The sequence below is a fragment of the Haliotis asinina genome, chromosome 2, assembly GCF_037392515.1.
Source record: "Haliotis asinina isolate JCU_RB_2024 chromosome 2, JCU_Hal_asi_v2, whole genome shotgun sequence".
NCBI lineage: Eukaryota > Metazoa > Mollusca > Gastropoda > Lepetellida > Haliotidae > Haliotis > Haliotis asinina.
Genome location: NC_090281.1, coordinates 33,424,706 through 33,449,634, shown reverse-complemented (window position 1 = coordinate 33,449,634; position 24,929 = coordinate 33,424,706). Strand labels below are relative to the sequence as shown.

The window sequence follows — 24,929 nt, the reverse complement described above, 5'->3', positions numbered from 1 at the left end:
GTAAATTGTAGATACATGCAAAGAAAACATGTTTTCTATTTCCGACAGTACTGTAGATCTGGACAGCTGATATATAAAGAGATCCTATATCAAATGGCGGGATGCTAAAACGTTTTAAGCGTCATTAGCGCCTGACATTACTTCCTGGAGGCAACACATGCATTCCATGCCAGTAGACGGTCATACCTGATGAGCTGCCTTATTGCTACCTATAGTGGTTGAAACGTTTGCTCGATTTTACGAGAAAATGCACACTTGATTTCCCGAAAGTACGTTAAATGTCAAAAAATGCGGCGATGAAGATGAGTGTTTGGTTACAGTTTTTCGTAAATATGGAAACAAAATGTTTAAAGTGATACGAGGATGTAGTGCATCAAAGCGCTATTGCAGCAAGCGTCAAACCTATGTTCATGCTTTCTAGTGTCAAGTCTGCGATTCTTGACGATGTGGTCGCTTGTGCGACCGAATAGGGTTTGTCGTCAACTGTTGTAGAATATTCATAGTTTCTCATTGAACGCCACTAAAATAAGTGATTTAAGTTCGCAAAAAATTTACCCTGAACTGCATATCTAAGTGGCCATATTTATTTTGACAAATTAGAAACCAGCGTTTTAGGGTATGGAATGTACAAGGCTTAATAGAACTGTTTCTCAATTAAAAATATTATCTTTCTTACATTTAGAGTGAATCATGAGTTTGTATGTTAAATTGGATGTGACGTAAATCTCCGTGTTGTTGAACAAAGAAATCAAGCTGCAAACTTATGTCCGTCTTTGTTCGGACATGTCTGAAGAAGTCGCTTTATGTAGACTTGAAATGGTCTGTGCCCAAACCAGTTTAAGTTTGAATTATTTCATTTTAAGTTAAGAGTTAATGACGACCTAGGTACGCTATTGAAAGAGCGATCAAAGTTATAAATCACTTAAATATATTAACGCTGAATTTCACACTATGAAGACAAAATTGAAGGGAAACAATAGGACACATTGTCGACAATAAAGTAGAAAAACTGTTGCACTGAAAGGTACTACATCGTTCTGAATCCCAAGCCCGATACCGAGCAGCGTGAATGCAAGTTTCAAACTTGTTACAAGGGGAGGTGTCCCGTTTTTGGATGCTATGACTTTTGTACGCTCGGTCTTTTAGATACGGAATTATTTTCTTTTCAAGGGACAGGTCTAGCATTAGGTATGTTCGTAGTTGTGGGGCAGAACTAATACTAGTATTAATAGCAATAGTGGAAGTGTAATGACGGCTGTCTGTAAATGAGACAATCAAGTAATTAACAGGAGCATCGCTGTGCTCAGTTTTGATACGACGATATGTGTCAGGAGAGCTTGATAACTCTAAAGTGAAATACGTCAAGAATGGACAAATGTCAGTTCCGACTTCGATATTGACATGACTTTAGTCGCATGAATATTTGCCTAGTTTTGAAACAGTACCCGAGGACAGTTGATTGTCGCGAACGAAGTTGACTGACCCGAGCTCTATACCAGGCCCATATGGACAGTGAACATGATTGTAAAGTTCACTTAAAAATAAAAATGTAACAAGCAGAAGATGTGTCACGGCATTTATTGCACAACGTAAATACAGTTTGACAATTTCAATTAAAGCAGTTGCAAAATGACCCAACCACCACTGGGTTAGCACGTGACCTTTATAACACCCCTTGAAGAAGGATTGTAGCGCCATTTCATGCGAATATTCCCTCCCATGTAACAACCACCGCAGTAGCCGCCGCATACGAGTCTGTAATATTCCCTTGAGGAGGTGTAGGAGTATCTCCCGCCGCCGTAAGCTCCAGTGCTATAGACTGGAGTCTGCAGAAAATATTTCATTGAATTGTTATACAGAAAACGCATGGTGAACGTTTAACAATTTGTTTAATTTTCAGTTAAAGCTTCTTTTAACGTGAAAACTGAGATGAAAAGGTTTGGCAGCTGTTGATGGTGGATGGTATATGCACTAATTTAGATATTTAAAAAGTAGTTGGGAGTGGGTTTTAACGAGATATGGTTCAAAGAAAGGGCCATGAACGCTCAAGTTCAACACAAACTACGTTTTAGTTATGTTTGAAGTTCGTGTCTTAATGTAAGTCTTTTGCAGTATGAATTTGGTAAGAACCTATGTTTGGTTCCCGTGATTGAAATTCAGCGCAAAGGTTGGGCTGTGATTGAGACGAGTGAAACATGTTATTAAGTCTGCGAGGTTTAGGCCGAACCAGCAAGAGTCACGGTATACGGCGGTGTGGACACCATCAGCATCGTTGGTAGTCGCCTCTTGCAAGAATTGGTTAGTGAAGGTAGATGTTTTAAATTAGATGTTCCGGGGTCGTAACATTTAACTTACAGATTTTATTGTAATTCCAGTGCCCCTGAAGTCTACAACGGAGACTCCTTTTCTGTTGCATTTCTTCAGTTTGGAGTAGCAGGAGTACGCTGTTCCGAAGTTTAGACGGTAAGCGGTGGTTGATGTGGCAAATGTCAAGTCTGATCTGATTACTTTCATCGTCTGAAAAATAAAAGATGTATGCCGAGTGTCCAGATTATTCCAGTATTATCACAGGTGGGAAATGGGTGTAGGGTAGGAATGTGCTTTATACATTTAACTGATGAGGGGAAACCGAAATGTTTCAGTTGTGAGGAGTAAGCGCTTTAACCATTGCTGAAGATCTATGCTACCCCGGGACCTTTACGGGTCGGGCTTGTCAATCTTGTTCAGTTAGAGTAATTTTCACCCCATTCTGTTCAGTGGAGGCACTAAACTACTGACACGAGTAAGCAGCAAGATTTATGAAACCTGAAGATATCACGTATGATGTTAGTTCACGCGCAATTTCTGGACAACTTAATAGAAGTTTTGTATATTATATATATATATATATATAATTTTGCAGTGATATGTGTAAACTATTAAGTTTAGTTCTGAATCTTATGGAAGATTCAAGTTGGTACATTTGTGAAACCAGTGGAAATATTGTGAAAGTGTACAGGAAAGGTTTGAATTTATATAAAACTGGAGATTATAGAAAGTATTAGAGCATGAATAGGTAGGTGAACATTCGGACCCGACAAAGTGATAGTGTCAACTGGTTAAGTTATGGTTAACTGGTTAAGCTACGTCAAGTTTGTTAATGTAAATAACTAAAATAGTTGCTTTCTGCTTAATGCAATAGTTTTAACTTGACGCTTGTTCCATTTCAATACAGTCGAAACCAGTTGAAAAAAAAATCTCCTGTTGAGATATGGAATTGAAAAATATGAAGAGGGCAAGTGTTCAGCGACAGTGTTATGAAAGCGTGTTGGCGTTTTTAACTTTGTAGCGTGTTCGTTTTTATGTACTAATACAAACCTGTATATGGAGCCGAACTTTCTTGTAGGTAGTTCTTCCGGATCTGTTGTATTTCTTGGGAAGAGGGACGTCTTTGCCTTTACAGTCTTTATTTCGAATGTTGGGGTAGTTGGCATAGTTATGTCTCTTTAGTGTGATGTATTCAAGAGGAGAGCGGGTCAACATTTTGTAGCAGAAAACCTTGATCTTTTTACCTTGGAGGAGGGTTGGGTGTATCCAGTATTCTCCGTCTCTGTTGGTATTACCTTTACACTTCCTGACATTAGCGCATGAGTTGGCTGTAATGAGAAGTAGTCCTTCACAAGTGGGCGTCATATACATAACCGTGCTGCTGCTGGAGTCTGCTGAATGTTCTGTAGTCTGGACGGTAATAAAAACTGGACGAAAGGAACCGGGTACGTGCAAAATTGCAAGTGATTATGTATTAACGGCAGTGGACCAGTGCCAAAAAGGATTGGTGCAATTGCAAGTACAGTGGAGGCTGTCTAAAGTTGTAATGGAGACTGAACAAGTTCAGTTTAGTAAACATGGACTGCAGAACTGAGAAAGTACAAGCCATGGACGGGATATATTTAATGCCGTCTTTTTGAACTTACCGGATTGGGCAGATGCCGGTTTTGATAGCCTTGACTGTACTCGCAGAGCTAATGAAGTACTTACGTTCACAACTAAAGGCGACTTTGGACCAGGTACTGTCTGATAAACATTGAATGGAAGGACTGCTGGTTGCTTGAAAGCCAGCGCGGCATGTGTAAGTGGCTTTGGAGCCAACAGAGAGCGAGGAATACTTGACTGTAGATCGTCTGACAGACGGAGGAGGGCCACAAACATCTTTAGCCAGCTTTAGCAATATTAACATTGTGTCAGCGGTTGCGTAGTCTGGAAGAAATTGGAAGTTTAGACATGAAGTGAACATTATGGAGGCAGTCCTTTACAGATCGCGAGGCAGTCAAATCCGAGCATTAAAGTAATCACACAGCAACACGTGACAGGGTGGGTACAGACGTTTAGAAAGTATGGAAATCTCAAGATGACGGTTGCAAACAGTGTTACAATAGCGTTATGAAAATGAGCATGTCTGAAAATGAGCATGTATGCAATGGTGGGAGATGTAACTAGGTTAGCATCTCTAGATTTAAAATGAACCGAACGAGTTCTATGGAGGATGAGCATGTTCAAAATGAACATCGAGGAATCATTAAAGTGTCATGAGGTGCTTACATCAAGTTGTATTTGAAGTTTCGGACTGAGCAATGTCCGTGTTGGGAGTACAGATATAGTAATCTGCGATTGAGCAGAGGGGCGTTACGGTCACTTGTATAATCAAAGTACGTACTTTTAGACAGTTTCCTGATTGATATGTCCGAGTACTGGATTCGTGGATAACTGGATCCTTTGTCATATGGACAAACGCCGTATCGAGAGTCTTTGACTACGAGCCATCCTCTGTCTACATTGCAACCACCAAAGTTTCTGTTGATATACCATCTCCGAAAGGAGTGTGACCTGAATAAAAACATTCCAGTGTAACAACGTTAAATGTGCACAATGGTCTATGCGTGTTCAACATTAAAGGAAAGTTCGCGCCGTGTGAAAGGAGGCACGCAATGAGAAAACTGCTGCGATTTCTGAATGGAAAACTGCGGGGGAAGCAGAACAGGCGAGTGAAAAAACTTGGCATTTTCTTGAAATTATATGGCGAGACAATTCTGTGAAAGTGTATTTGTATGAATTGTATGAATGTCGACACTGTCAGTACAGAAATTGTTTAACGTTACAAGTTGTTAACAGACGGCCGTTAGTCATGTTTTTCCTTTAGCTACATGGTAGTGGTCTGTAAATAATCGAGTGCGGACTAGACAATTTAGTGAAGGGCAAGAGCATCGATCTGCTGAAGTTTGAACTGATGGCATGTCAACTAGTTCAGCGAGCCTGAGAACCTGGTCCTGTACACTATTCACTTGTGGAACTAAAATACACTTGTGTCATGTAGACACCAAAACATGTTCTGATCTCAAACGTGCTAAAACATTTTGAACAATGCACCCGTTACAAATACTCGTGGTGCACTAATCTACAGCCAGGTATAGAAAGGAAGTCACAACAGAAAGTGCCTTCGTCACCGCTTACCACATTCAGCCTAAAGAATTTATTTCGACGAATAACTGTTGACCCAAACCGGTATAACATTACCCTTGGCGATTGTGCCATAAATGATGAATTAGGGACTTAATCTGGATAAATGAACCAATGATATTTTGAAGGAATTTGAAAATGAGAATTGTACTGGGAGAGGGTCAAAATTGATCTGATACTGAACTTTTTCTAGCCACTCAATTGAAAACAACCTGTAGTGTCAGTCCAGAGATTCAATCCCCTGTGTGCATGAATTTGATTAAGGAAACGGTGCCCCCGACGTTTTGCTTCTGAACTCCTTTGTTGGGAAGTCAGATACTAAGCAAATCAGCATTTTCGACATAAACTGAAAATAAAGTGCGTCTTATTCTTGGAGTGAATAAAGACAAACATTTCCCCACTCAAGACAACATGACCTTTGACAGAAATGAACCCGATCCGAACATGATATTACCGAGGTTCGGAAGTAGAACGGAACAGAATACCGCGGATTCTTTGTACGAAATTCTCGCTTCCTTACTATATACGAGAAATGGTATCACATTAAACTTTCACTGAGCACCGTTACGGAGGCCTGCGAAATATACTAGACGCCAAAATGAAAGCATTTGTTAGACAGGGGATAGGAATCACAAAGCGACTGGCGAAAGTCGTAACGAAGGAAGAGGATATTGTGGGCGAAATCAGTTTTGGGAAGGGATTTTCTTTTACAGCTAAGTGACACCATAATCTATTTGATTGGCCTTAATTCTGCGCTCCGAGCAGGAGACGAGGATCGATTTTTGCGGGTAGGAGAAACATCCCAAATGAACGTAATGCAAAACGTGAACGAAGGGTCCAAGTACCTAGTTTACACCAAGGACATGTCCGAGACCAACAGGTGTGGCCTTAGACACTGAAGTGCGAGCGAATAGTAAATGTGTCTCAAAACGACGAGCGGCAAGAGATGTTTGGTTCTTTTATACCAAATGTACTTGAATCCAAGTTATCATGAATAACTCAATTTCAGCGATCTGTTTTTCATTAAAGACTCATTTGCAATGTACGTTAATGAATACTGAACGTCGATATAAATATGAAGATATTATTTTACCCTTATGTGCATGGAACTGTCGCGACCTTGACCTTATTTAAGAAATATTGTATACTTGTCAGCAAACAATTTGTCTTCATTTTCAGGCCATGTAATGGTACTTGCCAGGCATTTTATGCGACCACTTCGGTAACCGAAGACCGATGTGTTGTCTGCCGACGTCCCGATAGGCGTGCATACTCTCACCCAAACCATCAGCCGTCTTTGCAAGGCTGCTACACCAACTATTTGCTTAGAGCGACTACATCAACTCTAAGATGCCGGGCTGGAACAGGTGCTCTGCGAGCGAACTGGGCACAAATCAGCTCTTCGTTGTTAGGTACGTGTTGGACTTGTACAAAATACTTAGTACAAGTCAATTGATGTGATGGAGTTCATATTGTGACGTGGGTACGAGTTTTTAGCGAGGATTACCGAGTCAGACTTGTATCGCAGTTAATTAACTGAATGTATGGCTTGCTAACACTATGCTTGTAAGGAGGCGACTAACGGGGTCGAGTTGTCAGGCTCGCTGACTTGGTTGGCACATGCCATCGTTTCCAATTGCGCAGATTGATGCCCATACTGTTGATCACTGGATTGTCTGGTCCAGACTCGAATATTTACAGACCGCCGCCATATAGCTGGAATATTGCCGAGTGCGGCGTAAGAGTAAACTCACTCACAACCCCGATATAGGATCTTGATACGTTTTTAAAGGCATACATGTATTTCATTTCCCAGTATCAAAAGCTACACTAAAAATGTTTTGAATTATGGTTAGAAAACACTTGAAGAACTGACGGCGAAAGTGGACAGCATCGTACAGAGGAAGGTGGCATCTCTGACGGCACTAGTTACAGGAACCGACTCTACACCGCCCGAACATCTCAAAAACAGTACAGGTGGTATAACCATGATCCTCCCAAGACGGCACGTACCTGTCTGAACAGGTGACCTCGAGTGATTAAGCGACTCGCAATAAGAGTGAACTCTAAAACCTGCCAGATACTACTTGTGTTTGTTTTATGTAATATGTATATTACTACGAACCTTGAGCTGCGAAGCATGTGTTTTCGCTCCAGATCTGACAGTGCATTAGTTCGGCACGTGGGGGTGGGGGGAGGAATGTGCGTGAAATGACATGTTGAACTGGATATCATCGACCGTTATTGTAGTATAGTCTACTAATTGAGTAGTTGTAAAACTAATAGGTCTCAAATAGCTGCTAGTAGCAGGAAATTCGTTTTAAGTGATAAGTCTCACCCGAATATGCGGAAGTAATTGGTATAGGTGCGAGATGTCAAATCCCTCCAAGACGATGAAAGAAGGTTTCTTCTGGAGAACCAGTTTGTTATGGATGTTCCAGCTCCTTTGAACTCCAATTTCTTTACCAGTCTGCCAGCCTTCATGACGTGGACTGCGACCTATTTGAAGTAGATTAGTGAGCAGGAGTCTAGTTATAGTTGTGATGTTATCATGGAATGTGCCGCAGGCAAGGTATGACGAGTGTCAGTCTAATTTAGATACGATATGTGGCAGCCAAACTTGCCAGTGACCACCTGATGGAGTTGGTCGCCGTTTATAAAATAAGCATGGGTGTTGAAAGTCAGTTTTCACCTATATCATGGAAGATTTGTGGAAAGTCATGTGTGGATTGATAATATGAAATGAAAATTGTTTATAAACAACTGGTAAAGTTGGTCATTAGAGATAAGTTTGGGCCACATGGTTGTAACAAGATGAAACTAATACAGAGCATTGAGTTTTGTATGTTAAATAGCCGTGTTGAGGCGGAACAAAGATACATATATGATAGGAAGTATAAGGAGTGAAAAGTGGATGTAGTTTTGGTTGACTACCTTTTGAAGGCCTATTTTCCTCCAATTGTTGACAAGAAAACTCCTGAAGTGTGTGGTGCAAGGGAGACTCGCATTTCCTGTTAAGCAGCCGGCAGGCAACTTGGATGAAATTGGTGCATCGTAGACTTTTTTGGCGTTATACCATGTGCTTCTTGAGGATATTTTGTTTCCAGACACTATTCTCATGGCAAGAATCCAGTTTCTCATGTATACGAAATCTGAAGCAAATCCATCATGAAGTTTAGGACAATCTGTGTGTATATTCGGTGTGGAAACACGTGAATAATTTATAGATTATGAGAGACCTTAATTCTGTAATTAAACTTCCAGATGTAGTGGAAAGCCACTGTTGGGAGGGAGGATGTTGAAGGTTATGAAGGGAGTTGGAATGTTAACGGTCATTGCTGCTAGCATGACCGACATATGAATTGTACTTACATGAGCACTTTAATGCGCTTGTAGACCACTTCCCGTTAGTTTGACAAGAAATTGTTGTGGAACCAGATCTATACAGGAATCCTTTGTTACAAGTGTACGTAGCAGTGGACCCGTAGGTTGTTGTCGTGGCAACTACAGAAGCGTATAGTACAGCCGGCGGGGTTCCGCAATCTTTTACTAAAATTTGAAGTGAATTTGAATTTACTAAATTTACTAAATTATGAAGTGATAAATTGATCACTTAGGAATTTGGTAAGTAGTCAGATTAGTTTGAGACTTGACCAATACGGTTAAGTGAGGTAAGTGGCTCAATGTAGGTGTGGTCCTAGATATACACATATATATATATATTTATACATGTTGATGGTAGGACATTTAGTGTACGGCTAAAGTACCGATATAAATGGGTTTCCCCTTCTTTATATCTGTACAAATTATGTAGTTGTAACTGAACACATCTTATACAAGTTTCATGTAACTAGGTTTCACAGGTCGGAATCGTGAACAGTATGAAATGTTAGCTAGCACTGGTGATTGTTAACGTTGCAAGCGATTTTTTGGGAACAGACCATGGACTTATGCAAAATTAGTGTGCGATGATACTTACAAAACAAAGTGGGGTTGACTTAAAGCAAAACCACGACGGGTTTAGCAGACGATGGATAAGGGATATATATGTGATATAGATGTTATGTGATAATTTCGAAAGGAATTACATTGGGGGGGGGGGGGAGTACAGGGTATGTGAATTTACAAATATTCAGTCGGGTGGATCTTCGGGATGTCTTGACACTTATGTTTCGACATACGAAAACTTACAAAATATTGAATCTTTTTGCATAGTTCAAGAAACACTACGCAAAGTGAAAAGAAACATGACCCTGCAGAAAATGTTTTGAGATGACATGGCAGCAGGCAGTACATGGCTGAGGGATAAAATTTCCAACAGTTTGTATCCGTTTTCAGGTGGTCTTATTTTAGCAACTGTTGCCTGTTTAATGAGTAAACAGGCTTTCAGGCCATGATCGGCGTATACTTACTTGTGCATTTCAAGGCCGGGGCTTCCCTCTTGGAGTCTGAAAGACAGCGCGCTGTCGCTTTACCTGACGGGGTGTATCCAGGGTTACATGTGTAGGTGGCATCGGTGCCAACAGCGAGTGAGGAAAAGGCAACCTTAGCATTGGCTACAGCGGGTGGGGGGCCACAAACATCTGAAGCTAGCTTGAGGAGGATGAGCATAGTATCAGCTGTGGCGTACCCTGTTATGAAAGAAACCGAAGGTACATTAACGTGAAAAGGTTTTTTAAAAATGGCAAATTTGAAGGAATTTTCAATGTAAATGCTTTAAAGATGTATGGTTGTGAATGGTTATGACAGTCATGCGGGTACCATTACTTAAATTACGACACGTGTCTATCTTAAGAGATACTGGTGTGGGGCAATTGAACCTGGGTCGCCAGCGCGATAAGCTGACGCTTAAATCAGACGCTTACTCCGTTCGGATGTTATGTTGGACATCGTTGAGATGGGTCTGGTTTAAGAAAAGTTGTGAAATGACATTTGTAGAAATCATGTTTCATACCTGTTGCTCTTTCATTGTAGACAGAGTTGGAATATCTGATTCTGGGAAATGAACTTCCTTTATCGTAGGAGCAATAACCGGCCGCGGTATCTTTTACGACAAGCCATCCGCTGTCCTTTCTGCATCCACCCCATCGTCGGTTGATGTACCAGTTTCTATAATCTGAGGGACTAGAATAGAAATGGCATTATTGTATAACACGTTAGTATATTTAAAACCCGCTACAGTATCCCTGGTGGATTGAATATTCAAGTGTGACCATGGTTCTTGGCGTGGTAAGGAACCGCTTTCACCAGTGAAAGACTTTAGTTTCAGGCTCATAGCAATATTAGAGCCATATGGCTGCGGTCTGTAAATAGTCGAGTGTGGATACGACAATCCAGTGATCAACAACATCGATTTGCGCATTTAGGAACCGATGACATGTGTCAACCAAGTCAGCAAGCCTGACAACCCGATCCCGTTAGACGCCTCTTTTGGCAAGCATGGGTTGCTTAAGGTCCATTCTACTCCGTGACCAGGCATACGATGTCCGTGAATATATATAACGTTAATTGCGATAGTATGTACTGAATACTTACCCATCTATCGTGAAATAGTTCATGCTAGATTTGTAATATAAAGGGAGATTTTTCCAGGTGGAACGGGTTAGTCTCTTTCTTGAAAACCAGTTGATGTATGTTGTCCCTCTAGGGTTGAAGTCTAGTATTCTTACAGCAGACTTGTTTTTGAGGATGTTAACGCGGACCTGTTGAGAAATGTTCATAAATGTATGAAGAAATTAACGATTCATTGACTGTCGAGTTATGCACGAAACTTACACATGCTGTCAAGCACGGCCCGTTGATGAAATGATTGCAATATAGTACCCATGGAAAGTGGAGGCTCCCTTGTGGAAATAATCACATAGTACAGGAAACTAAAGTGCAGTATATTTTTGCTAAAATTATTCTTTACTGTTAAGAGTAACTGTTTACACATGAATCGATATGCTGCAAATGTTTCAGAACATTGCAGAGATTGACTGATAATTCTAAATAGTTAAATTTCTTAAACACCAATTGCCAATTCATTAAAATAAGCAGGAAGGGGAAGGTGTTTGTGGATAATGGCGAGGATATGACGGAACGATTCTAGAATTATAATTTTGCGTTTTAATGAACCTTGAAAGTTTTACGCAGCACTCGGCAGTATTTCAGCTATATGGCTGCGGTCTGTAAAAATTGAATCTGGAGCAGACAATCCAGTGATCAACATGGGCATCAATTTGCGCAATTGGAAGCCGATGATATGTGCCAACCATGCCTGTTAGTTGCGTCCTCGTATCGTCATGGTGTAAAGTCATCTTGGGAATGAGTTGACGTCGGAGTGCGTTATTGTACAGAGGGGCGGGGAAGCAATTTAGCGAGTTGAGAATACAGTGACTAATATTTATAGAATGCATCTTCGATAATGAGAGGCTGTGACAAGCGTGAATTTAGTGAGCTAGTTTAAACATCTGATCTGTGTCCTCTTGGTTAGTGAAGATCAGTTCAAATCCGGTACTGTGATTGGTAGTAATTTGGATGGTTTCATGGTGAACACAAGTTGTAAATACACATAATAATGCTGTTGTACTCGTCTTAAGATAAGATAAGATTGTGTTTTGGTACATTAGTTGGAGCAAGAGAACTATCGTTAACGTAGGTAGTGCAATTTTGTAGGGTTGGGGGTGTTATGGAAGTGAAGGTACATTAGCGACATTTCGGGGAACCAGAATTGAGCAAGTTTCGTTGCTTCGGTTGGGTTACGGCCTACCGGTGTTTATGACGTGGGATGAAGAAGACATCAATGGCGGAATGTGGTAGACAATTATTATGGGCCCTAGTTTCATTCAACGTCCTTTGCAAACCTATTCCAGCAGTAATACAGTCTGACAAATTGATTTACACATTTGCGGACACATGCGGAATGGAATCGTAGACAACCAGGGTAAAGCAAATGAACTTTAGTAGTTGTTTTGAACTTTGATTTGTTGCACAAGTCAACATATGGAATTACATAAATTCCTTCAACTGAGTCTTCCCATTTTCCAACGAAAAATAAAAAAAAAATTATTAAAAAAAATACTTTGGATTTACGTTGTGGGATTGTTGCAGTAATTTACACTAAACATTTGAAATCATCAACTTTCATCCCTAGACGTAAGTGGAGAAATTGTGACTAGTCAATATTTTATGTTAGCAAGAAATTGCTTTTAGATGGGGAAAGCAGTCGGAAAAGTGAATACCCTTGTCAGACCAATCTTGGACCAGTAGTTGACGAGTGTGCTCCTGAAATGCGTGTTACAGGGTAAGGAAGTGTCGAATGTGACGCAGCCAGGTTGGAGAGACTTGGGTATAGGGAAGTCTAGCTCGATTGACTTGTTTATCCAAGTCTTGGCAGAGTTGACTCCGTTGCCCGGTATAATCCTCATGCCCAAAACATAGCCGTTTATGTAGGCAAATTCTGAAACAGACGTTTTCATTAGAGTGCCTTGAAGCATGGTTTTGTTGGAAAATCCAAGCGATATACATGTGTATACATACAGGTGTATGGATGTGAACATTTCTTATCCAAGTTAAGAGTCTCATACTGTTGTATATTTATACGGGACAAACTAAATTAGGGATATTGGTGTGGTTGTTGATATTTTATCAGTGTTACGAGATCGATATTGACGATTTCAAAAGTTACATATATCCGATTTATTTTTGTCCAGTATATATAGTTTATATAGTTGCAAGGCAGATGAAAGTCTGGAGTAACTTGGGAAAGTAATTGCAAATGTGAACAGCTGGGTTTGGGTGTATAGTTTTGAAGAAATAAGGGGGAAGAATGTAGTGATTGTTATCATTAAACTCGTTTTGAAAGTTATGAAGGTTAATTAGTCCGTGTGTAAATATACTGGACAAAGCTGGGAATATTGGTATTTAAAGGATCGATATATTTCATTGGAATGAAGTAATAGATTAGTGAAATTGATAATTTACATATATGTGTCACACACATTTATATATATAAATAAATATATATATATATGCACAATAAGGAATATTCTGCGAACTTAGAATATTTGCATGAAGTTGATATATTTACTGTGATGGGTAGTATATTTATAAGACTTTGGGAGTATGCTTGCATTAGCGTGTTGAACGAGGAAGGATAAGTTAAAACGTTCATGAAGTAGGTATGGATGAATTTCCTATCACTGGGAAAGTTAACGCTAGTACAAGGTTGTTTAACGTTGTTGCGAGGAATATTCAACTAAATGGCCGAATGTGAATATTTATGATGATTGCAGTTGATTGTGTCCCCAGCTGTGATATTAATATCAGTTGAAGGGGCGTAAAATCCAGGGAAGGTTAAATTGGTATGTTAAGTGCAGGGAACGGGTAACACTAAGTTCGGCTTATTTTGAAGTAGAAATTAAACATAAGTTTTGCAATGTTGTTGGTATGTATAGACAATTAGGAAAAGACGGCAGTCTTACGTGAGCACTTTAGGTTTGGAGTTGACCATTTCTGGTTTGATAAGCAGGTGATGGTGAGAGAGCCCGATCTCCACGTGAATCCTTGGTTGCATTTGTAAGTGGCAGTAGCACCGAAGAGGTTAGAGGGAGCTGAAACAGTAGCGTCTACGACGGTTGGGGGTGCACCGCAATTAGTGACTGAAAAGTAAAAGACGATGTAAGATTTTTGTAGTCTTGACAAATGGAAACGTTATTTTAATATATGAAAATTGTATATGTTTTAATTCAGTTGAATGTGTTGGCAATTTTAATGTGAGTGAGACTTGTGTGTAACGTATTGTCATACGTGAACTACTGGATGGTTGAATTATTGGTGGAGAATCAGAGTGGAGTAAAAAATGATGGTATTACGTTATATTGCATTTGAGCAATCTAGGGTGCTCTTCGGATCTCGGGTATATTGTTTGAAGTGAAATACAGAATTTGTATTTTGAGGTTTTGGAAATATAGGTGTGGATAGTTCGGTTATACATACTTGAACATTTGTAGTCTGTTGATGCCCATGTACCACCGGCTTTGCAGAGGATGGTCGGCGTGCCGCTCGCATTGTAGCCGGGTGTGCAGGTGTAGGTAGCAGTTTGGCCTACCGTTGTCAGGGGTGCGTTAACCACGGCATTGGATATTGCTTTAGGTTTGCCGCAATCGAATACTGAAATAAATAGTGGTGGGAATAAGTTGTAGGTCGAGTAGTAACTTTAGAACCTGAAGCGATTCCATGTATCAGCTCTGTGCGGTTCGATTGTATGAAAATGATCGACTTGGATATAATTGTTCAAGCTAGAGGTAGAAGTTATGACGTGTAAAATATTTATGAGCCTAAGCAGATGCCATTTGGAAATTGGCATATGATAAACTGCAGTGGAAGGGAATGAGAGACATTACGTATTGGTGTTGTGGCCAGTGTATTTGCATTTAACGACATTAGTATATGGTAATATACTGTAGAAACGAAAGAATTAACCCCTACTTTCAGGTAATAGATCAAGTTCTGATTTGTGGTATGTGTAGGTAACATCAATACATGACAGAACCATATTGGAATTCCCGAGACGATCTACTTTCGGGAAAACACATAGTACAGAAACATTTTGTTTAGTCTGATAATGTGTAGAAATAATCTTTGTACGGTTTTAGCATAATGAATGGGCAGTGATTTATCGTCTTGAAGAGTGTTCGCAAAACTACAATTAGTTGTAAATGCAAGAAGCGTGTTATTGGCCAGTATACTGAGCTCAAGGTGGATGACAGATAGTAATACTTACATGTACAGGTATATGAGAGGGAGGACCATGTGCCATCAGCTTGGCAGGTTATGAGTGGGGAGTTCTTGGCAGCCCAGTATTTGAGGCAGGTATACGTTGCTTTGGCACCAACGGCTATGGACGAATAGGAAACGGTGGCGCCCTGCAGAGTTGGGGGCGAACCACAGACATCGGAGGCAAGCTTAACGTAAATTCCCATTGAGTCTGCCTGTCTGTAGTCTGAAAGTTGGAAGGTTGGCTTGTTTATAACGTCGAAATGACGAACACTGGTATACAATGGCTGAAGAAATTCTGGACGAGATAATGATTTTAGGAGCAGCCATTGTTTGGATGTATGCGTGAAAGAGTGGGCGGGGTTGAGTGTCGATTTAAGAATTAAGTGCCATTTACTACCAGCTGGATGCGGAAGGCCAAGTGTAAATATGGAATGGATGTAGGTGTGAATATGTACGAGGTTGATTAGCGCAGGTTGACTTACAACGTGCATTGCCGTATGATCTGTCGGAGCTGGAAAACCTAACGACAGGGAATCTTCTGTATTTTTCATAGCCACACCCTCCGTATGAAGACGTGTCTTTGACGAGCATCCACCCATAGTCGGAACTGCACCCACCCCACGATCTGTTGATGTACCAGCGTCTATAACTATACCTGAAACAATGTTAGGAAGGTGACGAAGATTACAAGGATGGGGCGTAAACCATAGAAGAAAAATTTTTTTTAAATTAGTGCCGAGTGGATTAAGGATGGTAGGTGGCATCCTATCAAGAGTTATAGTACTGTAACTGTCTGGGGAGAGTTAATTGAACGTCGTAATAATCCAGTCTGGACTAGACAATCCAGTGATCAACATGATCATTGACCTCTGTTATTGGGAACCGACATGTGCTAATGAAGTCGGCGAGCCTTATCAGGCGATCCTGTTATAGTGGCCCTTAACAAGTATAATCGCCTTTTGTGTTAAACATGGATTTCTGAAGGTGTATTGTACCTCGGACCTTCTAAAGGTCGCTACGGTTTGGTGATGTGTTATATGACCGTAGTAAATTGTAAACATGCGTGTAAGTAAACGTCAAACGACCTTTCCAGAAAGTTTTAATGACGAAAAGAGAAGCTATGGAAATGTAAAGTATCTTCAGATTTCATGTTCAGTAAAAGCAGGTACCAAATCTGTTCAACACCAGCCGTGCAACGCATGTTAAGTTAGTGGGAATTTTGTTCCAAAAGACTTGCCGGTTCAGGTTGATATTGTCAGAAGTATGACATGAAGAATGACAGCAAAATGTATTGATGCAGAGTATACAAAACAGATTTTGAAAATATGTCCCATTTTCAAATCCAAATTTGAATTTCATACCGCGTGTGTCAGGTGGCCCGAGGTGCGTTTCTACAGAAATACGAGTGGGGGAAATGGGTCAATTGAGAATTCCCTCATACTCCCGTGATATGCTGTGCTAAGGTTGTACACTTGAGATATTACGAACTTCGCTAAATGTTTCATATTCAGAAAATTAGAATTGATGTTTCATACAATGGTATTCAAATGATTTTCTCTATCAAAATATGTAGTGAGAAGGGGTTGGATATGGTACATGTGTATATTAGTAAATTCCAAGGTTAATTTTGGACACCGTCAGTTTCTTGCAAGGCACCCATAGCTGGAACAGTCCTGCGACTCCTGAAAGATACATGTACATGGCAGAGGTGTCAATCGGGAGACAAATCGGGAACCCACGGGTTTGCGGTTTGGATCCGGCCTTTAAAGAAACTTCCTACTCATGGTAAGCGAGCTTCTCTGGCCATGCAATACTATGAAATTACTATCTGGATTAAAGATTTTTAAAGTGTAGGTGACGTAGACAGACGGTAATCTACCATTATCCTGCGAGACTTCGGATACTTTCATATACCGAGACTCAATTAGTCTGAAAGGGGAAGTTTTGTGAAAAAACTTTACGGAAAATGGAATATTGCTGTGCTTAAAAAAATACAGCTTTGATCAGACAAATCACACTATATGTATGGTGAAATTCTGCCTTCAAGGCAATTGTGACCTTGAAGATATTGAGTTATACACAGTGATAAAGGGTGGCTGTGAATTTTCTGGACGAGGCATTGTCCAGATCAATAGTTAATACATAACTGTCGTCTACGGAAAAGGCATATGTTTATCATTTTAGTGATCTTGACTTCCAGATATATTAGTCCCATTTAGATGCATGCGCTGCTAAAGGTCGATTCTTAGCAGGATTTTCACGGAAGAGAAATGCAAGATGTAAGGACGTGTGGTAGATATGTCAGACACTTTCACCTAGCAGCAAGGCTACAGGAATTAGATATGTTTCACATGAGTTTACAATTCAGAAAGTTTGAGTTTCTGTAATGGAAACCGACGCAATGACATGTGCACCAATGAGAAAGTGGTGGGACGCTTTTTGAGCGTGAGCCAGAGCGACGTCATGGCCCTGACGTGTGTTTGGTGTACTTACATTTTGATGCCGAATTTGTTGAACCTTTGCTTGGTGATTCTTGGCCATGACGAGGATATGAGTTTTGCTTTTGAAAACCAGTTCATGCGGTTGGTGCCTCGGCCGTCGAATTTGAAATAGTAAGTCTTTCCTCTTCTGGATAGGAGTACTAGAACCTGAAAAGCGTCAATTCATAAACGTTGGTTTACTGTTTGCAGAGAAAACAGTATCAGTGTGCATGAAGTCTTGTAGAGAATAGTATTTACAATTTGGGCCTGGGGTGCAGTTGGGAGGTAGCTATGATAGATACAGACTAATATTTATCAATTTCTGCAGAATGATTAGTGGGCATATTGGATTTTGTGATTATTAGATAAGCTACTGCACTTGGCGATAGAAACGATAGAAATGGGAAGTACCTCTAAAATGCCAGACTTCTCCCAATCGTTGACGATACTACTTTTGAAGTGCGTTGTACAAGCTTTGGACCTATCCTGGACGAAACATCCTGGTTGAATGGAGGTGGACAAAAGCGGGCTGTCGTGTGATATGGCGTTGTTTTCCCATGTTGACACCGTGCTAACGCCATTTCCGGGAGCAATGCGAAACACGAGCACCCTATTGTTCTTGTAGACAAAATCTGCAACAAAAGTCCTGAATGTGCAGTTCTGTGAAGATCTTTTCAGAAAAACAAACTTAATAATGAGCCCAAAGCTCATTAACAGAAACTTGTTTCAGTGTTTTATTTGTTACGAGTAATAAGATATTAAGTACTAATGAGAAACAATGAAATGTGAAAAATGCAAAGAAAGTTCCTACAGTATGTTAGGTAACTATCATTTTGGTATCATATGGTTTAGAGACTGCACCGTCTACGCTTGAAGGAATATTGCTCGATTGAAAAGGCTGAGAAGCATAGTAAATTGTAACAATGCGGGAAATTTAACCCTTGTCTCCTCCGAGGAAGGTAGCTTTCATATACATGTCATGTGACCGGGTTGGAAACTGACCTGCATTATGGTGGAGGGGAGAATTGTAGGTTTAATGCATGTTTCTTTAGGAAAAAAAATATGCTAAATTAAGCTTGCATAATAATTCGTTGGGGGGCGCCCTGGCTGTAAAGCGTTAGGAAATGTTAAGCGATAGACATTACAGTAGGGATTGTTAGAGTTTCCTGGACTAGCAATGGTGACATCCGTGTTGATAGTCTAAAAACATCGGTGGCAAGTATTAATGACTTTCTTAAATAATTCATGTAATTGATCGCCAACTTTGCAAGTGGATGTTTTGTCAGACAACCTAACACTGTTAATTATCGAATTATGCATTTGTATGAAATAATCGATGCAACTATCAACAATACAAACAGCAGAACGCCGATAGGTTGCAGGAGGTTGGGAGTGAATGACATTTAACAGCGGTATACAAAATGGCAAAGCAACCTACTCTTTCTTTAAAGTAACATGGAATTACTTATGGTATCAAGTACCCAATTGCTGGAAACATTTGGGGTGGGGGGAGGGGGAGTATAATTATTTAATTGTCAGGGCATACTGACCTAGGGTTCGGTAGTGGTAAAGATACGTACGTGTGCAAATGCGGCCCATTGGGCTCCAGGTCCCATCAGATCGACATATAGATATGTGGGGCCCGCGAAGTCTGAAGCCAACGTTACAGGTGTATGTTGCTGTTGCGCCAAATGTCGTGACGGGGGCGATGACACTTGCACGAGCGACTACTGGAGGCGAGCCACAGTTTTCAACTGAAAAGAAAAAAATAGTAAACTGAATGGAGTGAAGTGTTAAAAATATAATTGAGAACAAGTACTACCTCGATTCATTAACGATAGAATCAACCGACATTAATCTGTTCAGTTGTAATACAAATTTTACAGTGTCGGCGCCACAGAGGTAGTTTTACCTAATGAACGCTACCTTGTCCCGCTCTGAGCAATATTGCAGCTGACGATTTAAACAATGACCTTACTAAAGCATCCTCTGTATGTACTTACCGACGCAGGTGGTGGCGTGTGCCGACCATGTCCCATCGCTCTGGCATTGACTCAGACCATGTCCGCTGATTGCGTAGCCGGTGTTACAGACGCAGGTTGCAATGTCGGAAAGTTTCCCATGAGTTGCCGTACATGCGCCATTTGTCAAGCGAGGGGCGGAGCCACAGCTGCCCTCTGTTTTAAAATAATCCATTACGTGATTGTAATCATTTAGAAATTATAAATCTATTCTAGTGTTGTGGCGCTGTTAATAGGTCGTCACAGACGGGCTTGCAGAAAGACGATTTTGCAGAGCAGATTTTGAATTACACTTAACTTACCATATCAGATGGTTTGATTAGAATCGTAATTTCAGGTGTATGTGGAAATTTTATAATTCATGGAAAAAATGCAAGAGTCGAGGGAGGTAATTTCATGTTGAAGTATTCTAGCTTGAAACAGTAATAGTTTTGTATAGGACAGCAAGATCCTGTAGATCTTAAGACTAAAAAATGGGAGTTTGGTCCGTGAGGGAAACAAATCCGACAGGAATGTAGGCGAACAATGCGATTTTGTTAGGGTTTTTTTATGTGGAATTGTAAACTTGTGTATTTTCGTTTTAACTATGCAAGATTCTTGAAAAATCTTGCGACATGAGGTATAATAGTTGTATAATTTGCCATTTGTGATATGGGCCACGATCTTAGAAAATGCATTCTATATATTTTTGTCTGATGTCAGCAACATGCTAACTGGGTTACATTTAAGGTTATACACTTGGATGTACAAATACAGCAAGGACGAGTTGAGAAATGATTTATACTTACGGTAAATTCCGAGCGCAGATTTGCCGCCGGGGAAGAAAGCAATAGCTAGCTTGGAGGATGGAACATAGTCGGACTCTGAAAAGGAAGTATGAAGGAAAGCTATGTTACTGATAGCAGCAACAGTTGAGTGAGTGAGTTTAGTTTACGCCGTACTTGACCATATTCCAGCTAGAAGGCGGCCGTTTTTAGATAATCGAGTCTGGAGTAGACAATCTAGTGATTAACAACATGGGCATGGATCTGCGGAATTGGGAACCGATGGCATGTGTCAACCAACCCGATCCCGTTAGTGCCTCTTACGACAAGCATAGTCGCTTTTTGAGGCATGGCAAGCATGGGTAGGCCTATTCTACCCCGGGACCTTCACGGGTCAGGAGCAACAGTTGAGGTACATGTAGATCTATAAGGGATTATTCCGACATTGAAGTTAACGAAGTAGTCCTTGTGACATAATGGGAACTATTTAGGCTTGGGACAAATTAGGACCGAATGCAGCACCAAATTGAAAGTATGTTGAGGTGACTGAGTAATGACGAGATGAAAGAGTACATCGGTAGGAATATATTTCATTTCAGATTTTGAACAGAAAAAGTAAATTCAGAATGTAACAGTTATTTATATGGGATGGGAAAATATTTGAGACAGAAAAAAGGTACAGAGGCATAATGTTAGTGTGAAACGCTTGGGTAAATATTTGCTTTAAAGGTAACTTACTGCAAAGGCCGCAACTGCGGGCGCAGGAGACCATATAGGTCGGAGTGTTGCAGAACTTGGCCTTTACTACTGCAGCACAACCTTTCTCATCTAGTTTGAAGCATTGTACTGGAATAGAAACGAAGTAACGGCGATTACTGAACGCCGCAGTATTTAGATCTTTAGTGATCTAGTCGGGTTTCCTTGCCATTAAATAGGATGTGCTGCATTTTAAAGTTTGAAAGAAAGGGAGAAAGTAATGTGTGACCAAGACAATGCAAGTGTTATGTTGTTAGAGTTAAAAATCAAATGAAAGAAATGATTATTTTGTGCAACGCACAAGAGCAATAGTCCAGATACGCGGCGGCGATCTGGGAAGAATCGAGTCTTGACCACACAACCAAGTGATCAGCGTATCACATACATAATTGGGACACGATGGCGTGAACAAAGTCAAGAGCCCGACCATCTGATTGCGTCAGTCGCCTCGATGGACAAGCATGGTTGTTTACTCAGTTTACCCTGGAACTTGACGGATCAATGGCGGTACGAGGTTACTCGTAATATTGTAGACAGTGAAATGTGAATTCAGTAATCGGGCTGAAAGGCCGGGACCAATGTTCTTGATGCAGAATTGTCCACACGCCACTAAATTAGATATGTCTAATAATGAAATCAGCTAGGGCGATGTATTCAAGATCTATTGACAGACCTATTTGGCGAGCGTTAGAGTTTACCGAGTGACTATATCAGAAGCGCATTAAGTACTTGTCCAAAAGTATGTTGATACTGAAGTTTAGTTTCAGATAAAACAAACTGATACTTTGTGCAGTCAAAATGTTTAAGAGTAATGAGTATAGGGCCTATAGGCGTCTATATTTGGTTCAGTTTATGGATTTTATACATGAATTCGTTCTGTACCAAATTGCGCAATCCTCAAGTATGTGTACTTTAGTATTCGAGTGGTATACAGGTTCTAGTCATGGAATATTATAAATTCTTGTAACCTTTCGCATGTAGGTTTTTCAACTTCGGAAATTTCTCGTATTATCGAGGACAGGCTTGTTTAACGGGCAATGCTATGCCAGTGTAATGTAGTTTTGTTAACGGAAGTAAAAATCAAGGTATTGTTATAAAGTGACGTAATAAAATGGCAATCGGATAACATGTAGCTCATTTGGATATCCAAGTATCCTTTGCTATCAAAGCATTGAGCCGGATCAGGTGGTACCTACAGAAGCTACTAGTTCTTTAGTAAATATAAGTGAATATTACTTACCGAATGATGGTACACACACGCAGTTAACCGAGTAGAGGACCAGTGGGCTTTGACAGCTCTTTTGGCATGATTCTGCAATACAATACCGAAAACGATGACGTTAAGACCAGTGGACCGGAAAATAAGTAGCACTTGTGGTAGTCTGTTCTATTTCAGCTGGTTAACTTTGTATAATATTTTATACAATTTTCAGGAACATTTCAGCAAGATCAGAGCGGGGAGGTGAGGAAGCTTTCAATTTTGAGAGTAGGCGGGTCTTATGCTTGTGAAGACTGTATGCCGCCTTGTGATGAAATAGATAAGCGTTTGCTCGACAGGGGCAGGTTAATGCAGGTGGATGAACTGCTTCAGGTTATAGGAACTAATAGTAAACCTAACTGAGGTTAATAGGACGATGATCCTGCATCAAACTGTAATGTAAATATCGTGCATTTGAACTGCTACAGTTTGGTGTAATGCTAAAAATGTGCCAATTTGCACCGAGTTTGTGATTCATTGAACTAGTGACAGTTCAACGTACAGTACATCAGTATGAGGAAATACCTTTCAACTGTAAGGAATTTGTAAAAATCCAGTTTAGAACAGTTAGCCGAAGTGGCTACAATTAGTGTTTTGATGTTTAGTGTTCATCAAGCTATTTAGCTAAGGGCTATCACTGCCAAGCAAGACGCACAATCGGGACATGTAGCCAGGATTTGTTTTTTTTATTTTAAGAGTAATTTATGATCATTCGACCCAAATGTCTTCGCGGTCTTTGAGAGCGAGTTGCGTTTTACCAATATTGCAGCAATATCACGGCGGGGTACGCCAGAAAAATTAGCACATTGTGCCGATGTGGGCAATCCCCGGTGTTTTAGGCTACCACACAGACCCCGAGGTCGCCAGTATGGTGCCATGGGCAGAAGGACAGTGCACGAGCAAAACTGTCTATTTCAATGTTAATTTTCACTATAAGCCGTATTATCCTCGATATCTCAAGGATTACGATAAATTTCCACTATACCTAATTTGTCTTTTCAAAATGGAGATTCACACCACAAAAGAAAACTGTAAAGAACCGACATTTACCATTTACGATATTACATAGACGTTGTACTTACTTCCGGCTGTCCATCCACAGAGAACTAGCACAAGCAGACAGGACAACACCAGACTAGGTGACTGAAAGGTGAACATGGAGGACAATGAAATATGGGAAGGAAATCCCGACTTAGCCGTCACAATGATGTCATTGAAGCTGAAGTACGCACAATAGTAACCCATCATCGTCCATCTCTGTTCGCAGATAAATGGGGGGGGGGGGGGGGGGGGAGGGGGTTACTGAATGATTCATCCCGTTAGGGTCAACCCGGTGACATATTTGTAACTAACTAATTATGCATTTAACAGATGCGTATATTGCCCGAGTTTAAGTCACATATCCCTATAACCAAGGTTTGCGTTGTTAATTCAGAACTGCACGGGAAATACTCACGCGTACTGAAGACATTATGAGTGCTCGCCTCAGTTTGCTCATGTCAGTGTGAAGAAGATACCTTATGTCTTTTATACCCCGTAACCGTGTCTGCGTATTTCACCGATACAACCCCGTTCCCGACTTTGGTTCCGTCATGTCATGTACACGAAAGACGTGCTATCAGGCTTTCGCTGTACATTTTGCTGTACTTCATGGCGATCTGTTGCGATCGCCCAAACGCAACCTTCATGCACGTGAAGATCGTACAGGTTACGCCACGTACGACTGTGTTTCCTTCAGTTACGTAACCAAACACTTTCTTGGCCTCTCAGTTGTAATAGATATTTCTTTTAAAACCATTGACTCATTTTTTTATTTTGAAATTGTGACAAGACAGAGTATATTATCTGTAGACATATGATTTCCATAACAAAACTCTTTCATAGATCGTGAATAAAGTAGATTTTGAATTATAGTTTCAAATTATCGTACTTTCTGGAAATAACACATGACTATGTCCTATTATATTTTTTCAAATAATTTCCAATTGAAGTGGACCCGTGAAGATCCAAGTTAGAGCTGGAATTCAGCAACCCATGCGAGACCCAACTAACAGAATCGGGCTAATACATGGTTGACACATATCATTGTATCTGACCGGCATAGATAGATGCTCATGATGTTGATCACTGGATTGTCTGGTCTAATTAGCTTGGACAACGCTGAGTGTTAAACAACTAAGCAACGAAATGAACATGACATAGGGTTTGCCGATGGAACCTCTGTACATGGTCGGGGGCCATGGGGTAGCGTAGTGGTTAAAGCGTTCGTTCGTCACGCCGAATGCCCGGGTTCGACTACCCACATGGGTACAACATTTGAATCCTGTCCCTGCCGTGATATTGCTGGAACAATGCGACAAAAAAAGCCGCATACAACCATAATAACTCATTCGGG

General features: G+C 40.6%; 1 protein-coding gene across 1 annotated transcript; it reads right to left on the bottom strand.

Annotated features, from left to right (window-relative positions):
- Nucleotides 1–1,562: 1,562 nt before the first annotated feature.
- On the bottom strand, nt 1,563–24,034 carry LOC137273622 (sushi, von Willebrand factor type A, EGF and pentraxin domain-containing protein 1-like). The gene is made up of 25 exons (XM_067806379.1): nt 23,991–24,034; nt 23,617–23,677; nt 22,517–22,588; nt 21,259–21,366; nt 20,545–20,619; nt 19,739–19,912; nt 19,316–19,489; nt 18,147–18,367; nt 17,749–17,903; nt 15,738–15,910; nt 15,260–15,478; nt 14,473–14,646; nt 13,959–14,135; nt 12,717–12,934; nt 11,029–11,195; nt 10,448–10,617; nt 9,906–10,124; nt 8,866–9,042; nt 8,428–8,645; nt 7,832–7,992; nt 4,694–4,863; nt 4,018–4,236; nt 3,358–3,635; nt 2,356–2,517; nt 1,563–1,826 (listed from the first exon to the last, which is right to left on the bottom strand). Exons 1-25 carry the CDS (start codon nt 24,030–24,032, stop codon nt 1,650–1,652), a joined length of 4,161 nt encoding a protein of 1,386 aa, XP_067662480.1. The 5' UTR covers nt 24,033–24,034; the 3' UTR covers nt 1,563–1,649.
- Nucleotides 24,035–24,929: the final 895 nt, after the last annotated feature.